Here is a 9,013-nt window from a genome sequence, read left to right on the forward strand (position 1 = left end):
CTCTCTCCTGATTCCTCTGAAGGTTTGATAAACAACTTAGTGTTGCTTAGTGACATGGAACTTTAGCATGAGTGACTCCATTTTGGTTTGGTCTGTTGGGCCTAGCACAGGAGCTCAGTGCAAACCAATAGCCTCCTATATAATTGAACCCTTGTGCATCGCTGGTGGGAATATAAAATCGCTGCAGCTACCATGGAAAATCATATGGCGATTCCTCAGAACATTAAACAGAATTACCATAGGATCCAGCAATTCTATCTGTGGGTGTATATCCAAAATAATTGAAAGCAGAGACTCGAACAGATATCTGTACACTCACATTCAAAGCAGCAACATTCACAACAGCCAAAGGGTGGAAGCAACCCAAATGTCCATGGAGGGATGAATGGTTATGCAAAATGTGGTACATCTATACAACGTAATATTATTCAGTTGTAAAACGGAAGGAAATTCTGACACATGCTACAAAATGGAAGGATCTTGAAGATATTAAGTGAAAGCAGCCAGACCCAAAAAGACAAATACTGTATAATTCTACTCATATCAGGTGCCTAGAGTAGTCAAGGGGAAGTTACTGTTTAATCGCTATAGAGTTTCAGTTTGGGAAGATGAGAAAGTTCTAGAAAAGAATGGTGGTGACGGTTACAGAGCAATGTGAGTGTACTTGATGCCACAGAACTGTATGCAGTAATTACAAATGGTTACAGTGGTAAATTTTGGCCAGGAGTGGTGGCTCATGCCTGTAATTCCAGCATTTTGGGAGGCCGAGGTAGGAGGATTGATTGAGGTCAGGAGTTCAAGACCATCCTGGGCAACACGGTGAGATCCTCATCTTTATAAAAATACATTTTAAAAATTTAAAAATTACCTGGGCGTGGTAGCACACGCCTGTAGTCCCAGCTACTCGGGAGGCTGAAGTGGGAGGATCACTTAAGCCAGAAGTTCGAGGCTACAGTGAGCTATGATCTTACCACTGCACTCCAGCCTGGGCGACAGAGCGAGACACTTCTAAAAAATAAAAAATGAAAAGGTAACATACATGTGTATGTATTGTAACACCATTGAAACATAGAAATTTAAACGAAGAAAAGCTGGCTTCTAGCCCTTGGACCTAGCAAAGCTGGCAGAGTCCTCACCTACCAATATAGGTAGGTGACTCCTTACACGTGGACAAGCACGTCCACCTGGTCGCTTCGCCCCTACCCTCCCCTCCCTTCCCCTTCCCGCGTCTCCCCTCCCTTCCCCTTCCCGCGTCTCCCCTCCCCTCCCCTCCGCTCCCCTCCCCTCCCCCACACATCCATGTTCCGACCCTGCCACCCCTAACAAGTCTCACTGCGCAGGCGCGGAGCGGTGGGCAGGAGCAGGCGTGGCCTGACTGTGCGCTTGTGCCGAATTCCAGCTGCGACTGCTGAGGAAGAAAATGATGCCCAGGTTGGGCTCCACGGCCCACCGGCCGAGGAGAGGCCTGCGCTGCACACGCGCAGACCGAGCATCCGCGTCAAGAGGCGAAGAGAGCGCGCGCTCCCCACGTCCTGCGCGCCTGGCTGCCAGGCATTCGTCTCAGCCGTGACTCTCGCCAGGCCGGGGCTGGGGCGCCCACGTCTGAAGAGCGATGCCCCGGGAGATCATCACCCTGCAGCTGGGCCAGTGCGGCAACCAGAGTGAGCAAGCGAGCGCCGCCCCCACCGGTCTCTGGTTCTGCCCCTTTGGGTCCCACCCAAGTGCCTGGCTTCCACCAGTCCCCCTTCCCCTTCCATGAACCCCCTAGCCTGCTGCTCTGGATAACCCAGACCGAGAGCTGCGCTCCCAGCCCGGGACTGGGGCAGCCACCAGACCCAGGCATCTTGGGTCCACCCTCTGATCGTGTCGGCCTCTGAGACTAAAACTGGGCTCCTCAGGCCTTAAGGCTCCAGCAGACCCGGGCATCTCCCCCCTCCCCCAGTTGGGTTCGAGTTCTGGAAACAGCTGTGCGCTGAGCATGGTATCAGCCCCGAGGGCATCGTGGAGGAGTTCGCCACCGAAGGCACTGACCGCAAGGACGTCTTTTTCTACCAGGTGCCCCCAGCGACTTGGCCAAGGGCGGCAATGGCCCGAGGGGCCAGAAGGGAAGGGAGTGGCCTGGTACTGGGAACCCTGCTGGGCAGTGGGGCCAGGCGGCTGGCTTGAGGAGGGAGGGCTGGAGGGAGCCAGAGTTGGGAGGACTTAGGACTTGGGCCACCCTAGCTGATTGGGCCCCCTCCTGGACTCCCCTTGACAGGCAGACGATGAGCACTACATCCCCCGGGCCGTGCTGCTGGACCTGGAGCCCCGGGTGATCCACTCCATCCTCAACTCCCCCTATGCCAAGCTCTACAACCCAGAGAACATCTACCTGTCGGAGCATGGAGGAGGAGCTGGCAACAACTGGGCCAGTGGATTCTCCCAGGTGTCCGGGCGACTATTCCAGAGACCTTTGATAGTCCCATCCAGAGGCAAGGGAGGCTCAAGCTACTAGGAATTTGACCAGACTGCCAGAAAATAAGAGACAAAAGGATTCCCCAAACAAGAGGGACAGCCAGGGAGAGGTTTATGCAAATTTTGTGCAAATCATTTGCAATAGTAGCACTTCTGGGTTGAGGGCTACAGCCTAGGCTTTGCTTCAGGGTGGCAACAGTATTCCAGGGTAGACAGTGCTGTACTGAGAAAAGATGCGCTCTGGAACCTTTGGCCTGACCCTCCCTTTCCATGTCTCTATACAGGGTGAGAAAATTCATGAAGACATCTTTGATATCATAGACCGAGAAGCAGATGGAAGTGACAGTTTAGAGGTGAAGTTATGGAGTGGGGGAAGGAATGGGCAGGGAGGCTGAAGAGTGCTGGGGAAACGTCAGGAGGTGGCCTGGATAGGTGATGTGAGGGGAGCAATTCAATTCAAAACCCATTTATGGAGCATCAGATGTGGGATATTGAGGTGAATAAAATATAATCTTTGTTCTTAAGGAAGTCATAAATCTGAATGGCACTGGCCCCTTAGGCATGAGTCACTCAGCTTCTCCAGCTCCAAACCTTCCCAAGGAGCCTCAGCCTGGATGCGTAAGAGGAAGCTTTGAGACATGGGCGTTTTGGGAATGGGGAATGAGCCATGCCGAAGTCTTCCCCCAGATCCTTGGAGACTGCCTCTCCGTCTCTCCCCATGCTGGGCGCGATGTGTTCCTGGCTTACAACTCTTATAACCCATGTAATTTCCTAAGGGACTAGAGCAATAAGAGTATGTTTTGTTACAATATTTGACCTTTCGTCCTTGGTTTCTGAAACAGCTCCAGAACAGCTCCAGAGTGATAAAGGTGAAAGACAGTCTTTTGTTATTTATAACAAGCCCCTTTCTTTTAGATTAATCTTTCATTTTATTTTAATTAGTTAATTTTACTAACCGCTGTACTAAGGAGGAACAAGTGCATTTCAACCAAACCTGAGCTTATGTTAAAGAGGCGATTTTTTGGAAAGTCCCAGATAGCCACTGGATGGGGTGTTGGTTGCCAGGGGAACAAACCTGGTGCTCTGAGGGTTGGAATTTACAGGCCCATCCCTCACCTCTGGGGAAGGGAGAGGGATGAAGATTGAGTAGAGCACCAATTGTCAATGATTTAATCAGTCATGCCTGTGTAATGAAGCCTCCATAAAAATCCAAAAGGACTGAGTTCGGGGGCTTCCAGGAAGGTGAACAAGAACACATCCACAGGCCGGGAGGCTGCAAACCCAGCACCACAGGGCAGCAGCTCCTGTGCGCCGGAACCTTCCAGAGCTTCCCCTCGGTATCTCTTCATCTGGCTGTTTATTTGTATCCTTTAAAATATCCTTTATAACAAACGGGTAAACGTAAGTGGGTGTCTCCTTGAGTTCTGCGAGCTACTCTAACAAATTAATTGAACCCAAGGAGCAGTCCTGAGAACCCCAATTTATAGCCGGTTGGTCAGAGGCACAGATAAAACAACCTGAAGCTTGTATTGGCATTGGAAGTGGGAGAGTCTTGTGGGACTGAGCCTTCACTCTGTGGGATCCGATGCTATCTTTAGGTACGGATACTTCTCAACTTACAGTGGGTTTATCAGGACATCACAAATTGAAAATATTGACTAGGCACAGTGGCTCATGCCTGTAATCCCAGCACTTTGGGAGGCTGAAGCGGGTGGATCACCTGAGCCCAGGACCTGGGCAACATGGTGAAACCCCATCTCTGCAAAAAATACAAACATCATCCAGGCATGGTGCTGCCTGTAGTCCTAGCTACTTGGAGGTTGAGATAGGAAGATGCCTTGAGCCCAGGAATTCAAGGCTGCAGTGAGCTATGATCACACCACTACACTGCAGTCTGGGGGACTGAGTGAGATCCTGTCTCTAAAACCAAAACAAATTTCAGGCTGGGCGCGGTAGCTCATGCCTGTAATCCCAGCACTTTGGGAGGCCGAGGCGGGTAGATCAATTGAGGTCAGGAGTTCAAGGCCAGCCTGACCAAAATGGTGAAACCCCATATCTACTAAAAATACAAAAATTAGCCAGGCATGGTGGTGCATGCCCATAGTCCCAGCTACTTAACAGGCTGAGGCAGGAGAATGGCTTGAACCTAGGAAGCAAAGGTTGCAGTGAGCCAAGATTGGGCACTACAGCCTGGGTGACAGAGCAAGACTCCGTCTCAAAAAAAGAAAAAAAAATTGAAAATATTGTAAGTAGAAATGTGTCAGGTTATAACCCAATTAGCCCATCATGAAGTTGAAAAATTGTAAATTGAACCGTTGTAATTCAGATGCTTCTTGATTTAAGATGGGATTACATCCTGATAAACCCATCATAAAGCCAAAACATCTTAAATTAAACCATCCTAAGTCAGGGACAGTCTGTAGGTAGTCCAGAATTCAAGTGAATTAGTGGATACCCAGCTGGCATCTACTGTAGAATTGGCTGCTTACCTGATGTGTGTGGTAAAACCCCACCCATCTGGTATCAGAATTGTGTTGTGAGAGTGTGGCAGGAGAAACTGAGTCTGTTTATTCCTGTATACACACAGGGCTTCGTGCTGTGTCACTCCATCGCTGGGGGTACAGGTTCTGGCCTGGGCTCCTACCTCCTGGAGCGACTGAATGACAGGCAAGCCTGTGTTCGGGGAGAGGGCATTAACCCTGGTTCCCTGGATAATGTCATTGCTTTTTTTCTCTTGAGCTAGAAAGTCTGCCACTACCCCTTTTGAGTCATAGGGACAGACCCACCCAAGGACCATGTTGGAAGCTATTTTGGGGGGTGGGGGCTTACCTATGGAGGGGAGGGGATCTACAGAGTTTGAAGCTTTCAGGTTTATCCTTTTTGGCTTTGAAGACTCAGTTCTGCCCTCACCCCTTTTGTACAAAATGGCACAGATGGGCAGTGATGGGGGGTCCTTCCAGTTCACTATGCCACCACCCTCTTTTCTCTCAGGTACCCCAAGAAGCTGGTGCAGACTTATTCAGTGTTTCCCTACCAGGACGAGATGAGTGACGTGGTGGTTCAGCCGTACAATTCACTCCTGACACTCAAGAGGCTGACGCAGAACGCAGACTGTGTGGTGAGCAAAGAAAGAGTTGAGGGGCTGGGTGTGGTGGCTCATGCCTGTAATTCTAGCACTTTGGGAGGCCAAGGCAGATGGATTGCTTGAGCTCAGGAGTTTAATACTAGCCTGGGCAACATGTGAAACCCTATCTCCACAGAAAATACAAAAATTAGGGCTGGGCGCGGTGGCTCACACCTGTAATCCCAGCACTTTGGGAGACTGAGGTGGGCAGATCACCTATGGTTGGGAGTTCGAGATCAGCCTGACCAACATGAAGAAACCCCGTCTCTACTAAAAAAATTAGCCAGGCATGGTGGCATACGCCTGTAGTCCCAGCTATCTAGTCCCAGCTACTCAGGAGGCTGAGGCAGGAGAGTTGCTTGAACCCTGCAGGTAGAGGTTGCAGTGAGCTGAGATTGCACCATTGTACTCCAGCCTGGGTGATAGAGTGAGACTCCGTCTCAAAAAAAAAAAAAAAATAGCTGGTCCTGGTAGCATGTGCCTGTAGTCCCAGTTACTTGGAGGCTGAGGCAGGAGAATCGCTTGAACCCAGAGGCAAAGGTTGCGGTGAGCCAAGATCACACCATTGCACTCCAGCCTGGGTGACAAAGTGAGACTCTGCCTCAAAAAATAACATAAAAAAAAAATTAGCCGGGCATGGTGGTGTGTGCCTATAGTCCTGGCTACTCGGGAGGCTGAGGTTGGGGGATTTCTCAGAAAGTCAAGGCTGCAGTGAGCCATGATCACACCACTGCACTCAAGCTTGGGGCAACAGAACAAGACCTTGTGTTTAAAAAAAAAAAAAAAAAAAAGAGTAAAGGACTTTGGTCTGTCTCCTCAGGCCAGTGAGTCTCATTCACCCCACCCTTCCCCAGCCCCTATACACACAGAACAGAGGACCAACAAAGCCATACCTGTGGGCCAAATTAGGAAATAAGGTCCTGACCTCTAAGTTTCTTAGAATCCTTTTAGGCAGCAAAACTCTCAACGAAGTGAATATACCTTCCCCCCACCACCATGTACCCCACCTTTGCCTACTTCATGCCCACTCATGCTTGTACTCTCAGCTCAAGGAAAACTTTCTTAGCAAAACCTTTCCTGACTACTCAGTCAAGATCAGATTACTTTGTATTTCAGGGAGTTAACTATACTTTTTTGTTTTATATTTAGTGTGCCTCCCTCCACGAGACTGTAGGCCTAATGAAGGGAAAGATGGTGCCTGTTCCTCTCTGTGGTCAGAGCCAAGCACAGTGTATGGCACATGTGGGTACTCACGGGTTTGTTTACTGCCCTGCGTAGTCTGAGAGTATCTCATGATGCCCCAGAAACAGTACTTTTCTTTCTGTTATTTTTTATGTATATTTTTTACAGAGACGGCATCTTGCTGTGTTGCTTAGGCTGGTGTCCAACTCCCGGCCTCAAGTGATCCTCCCACATTGGCCTCCCAAACGGCAGGGATTACAGGCATGAGCCACCACGTCCAGCAGTACTTTTTTTTAAACTAACAAACCTACTTCTTGGCTTTGGAGTTCAGCAGGGGCTAAGCCAATATCTTATTTCTATGCCCATTTTATCCTCAAGATGCTGTGACCCTCTTCTGTCCCCGTAGGTGGTGCTGGACAACACAGCCCTGAACCGGATTGCCACAGACCGCCTGCACATCCAGAACCCGTCCTTCTCCCAGATCAACCAGCTGGTGGGCCCCCACTCCTGGACTCCTTTGGACTGGAAGCCCTCCTTGCTGGAGGGTCATCTGGGGAAGGAAAGTCCCACCCAGGCCGAGGCCCATGACATGGCACGCCTGTCCCCAGGTGTCCACCATCATGTCGGCCAGCACCACCACCCTGCGCTACCCCGGCTACATGAACAATGACCTCATCGGCCTCATCGCCTCGCTCATTCCCACCCCACGGCTCCACTTCCTCATGACCGGCTACACACCGCTCACTACGGACCAATCAGTAAGAGCAGCCTTCAGTGTCCCAGGCCAGGCCGGCCCTGGGCCCAGCAGGCCCTGCCCTAGCCTTTCTGTCTTCCCCACTGCCCCAGGAGCTGCCCTTTGCGGGCCCCGAGGCACTGTGCTCAGGGACTAGCACAGAGCAGGCGACTTTCTTGCTGACTTGCGCTCTACCCTCCCTCTGCCTTTGGCTTCTGCCAAGGAGAAGCCAAAGGGGGACTCTGCCCTGAGCGCCGGCCGGGTTCCTGTCTCACTGTCCCATCAGGTGGCCAGCGTGAGGAAGACCACGGTCCTGGATGTGATGAGGCGGCTGCTGCAGCCCAAGAACGTGATGGTGTCCACAGGCCGAGACCGCCAGACCAACCACTGCTACATTGCCATCCTCAACATCATCCAGGGAGAGGTGGACCCCACCCAGGTAGGGGAGGCCCCTTCATCCCGCACCCTGGACCCGCAGGGGTAGAGGAGAGGCCACCTCCACTGCTCGTGTGCCCACCCCAGGTCCACAAGAGCCTTCAGAGGATTCGGGAACGGAAGTTGGCCAACTTCATCCCGTGGGGCCCCGCCAGCATCCAAGTGGCCCTATCGAGGAAGTCTCCCTACCTGCCCTCGGCCCACCGGGTCAGTGGGCTCATGATGGCCAACCACACCAGCATCTCCTCGGTGAGTCTAGGTTTCTGTTCTTCTCAGGAAGAGTCTGTTCCACTGGCTACCTTCATCATCTTCCCCAAGTTCACTCCTAACCCCCTGGCTCGCATTTTGGAGATTGTCATCTCTTTCAGCTCTTTGAAAGTTCCTGCCAGCAGTTTGACAAGCTGCGGAAGCGGGATGCCTTCCTTGAGCAGTTCCGTAAGGAGGACATGTTCAAGGACAACTTTGATGAGATGGACAGGTCTAGGGAGGTTGTTCAGGAGCTCATTGATGAGTACCATGCAGCCACCCAGCCAGACTACATTTCCTGGGGCACCCAGGAGCAGTGATTTCCCTCCCCACTACTCCTGGATGGGAAGCACAGCCTCAACCATGCCTGCTCCCTCTGACCCAACTTCACCTCATGGACAACCCTTCTTGGTTCATCTCCAGCCCATGAGCTTCCTCCTGCTTCCTCCCTTCCATGCCCTAACTCTTGATATGCTTGTTCAGCTTTAATAAAGTAATAAAGCTTGGTTGTCAGTATAGCCAGGGCTTGATCTGTGAATACAGGGGGTGGTGAAGGGGTCCAGTTTCTAGGCCTCTGACAGTAGGGTGGCTTTCACGTCCTCCAACGTCTTACCACTAAGTCCAAATCTTAGTGTGTTCACTGTTTCCACTGGCATCCCTCACCTTGAACTAAGCTGTTTTACTAGAGTCAGCCCTTGTCTCAAGATTACAGAGCTTTACTGAGGTTTGCTGTCTCCTCAGTGCCTAAGGTTTGCCCCAGTGAGGGTCAATGTTGCCCCAACCTCTTCCACTCAAGGCAGAGGAGGTGGGGTCTACCGAAGGAGGGCACGCTACATTAC

The 9,013-nt window shown here is 51.3% G+C and overlaps 1 protein-coding gene across 4 annotated transcripts; it reads left to right on the plus strand.

Moving 5' to 3' along the window:
• The first annotated feature begins 1,390 nt into the window (after positions 1–1,390).
• LOC101866203 (tubulin gamma-2 chain) lies at positions 1,391–8,692 on the plus strand. Of its 4 annotated transcripts, XM_005584265.4 has the most exons (12): positions 1,391–1,661; positions 1,943–2,055; positions 2,258–2,425; positions 2,739–2,807; positions 3,297–3,323; positions 5,042–5,121; positions 5,446–5,572; positions 7,167–7,253; positions 7,369–7,518; positions 7,780–7,932; positions 8,016–8,177; positions 8,297–8,692. In XM_005584265.4, exons 1-12 carry the CDS (start codon positions 1,613–1,615, stop codon positions 8,492–8,494), a joined length of 1,383 nt encoding a protein of 460 aa, XP_005584322.1. In that variant the 5' UTR covers positions 1,391–1,612; the 3' UTR covers positions 8,495–8,692. The 4 variants fall into 4 exon arrangements, with proteins under 4 accessions (XP_005584322.1, XP_045230744.1, XP_073875779.1 ...); XM_045374809.2 differs by lacking the exon at positions 3,297–3,323; XM_074019678.1 differs by lacking the exons at positions 3,297–3,323; positions 5,042–5,121.
• The last annotated feature ends 321 nt before the right edge of the window (positions 8,693–9,013 follow it).

This window comes from Macaca fascicularis, chromosome 16, assembly GCF_037993035.2.
Source record: "Macaca fascicularis isolate 582-1 chromosome 16, T2T-MFA8v1.1".
Lineage (NCBI taxonomy): Eukaryota > Metazoa > Chordata > Mammalia > Primates > Cercopithecidae > Macaca > Macaca fascicularis.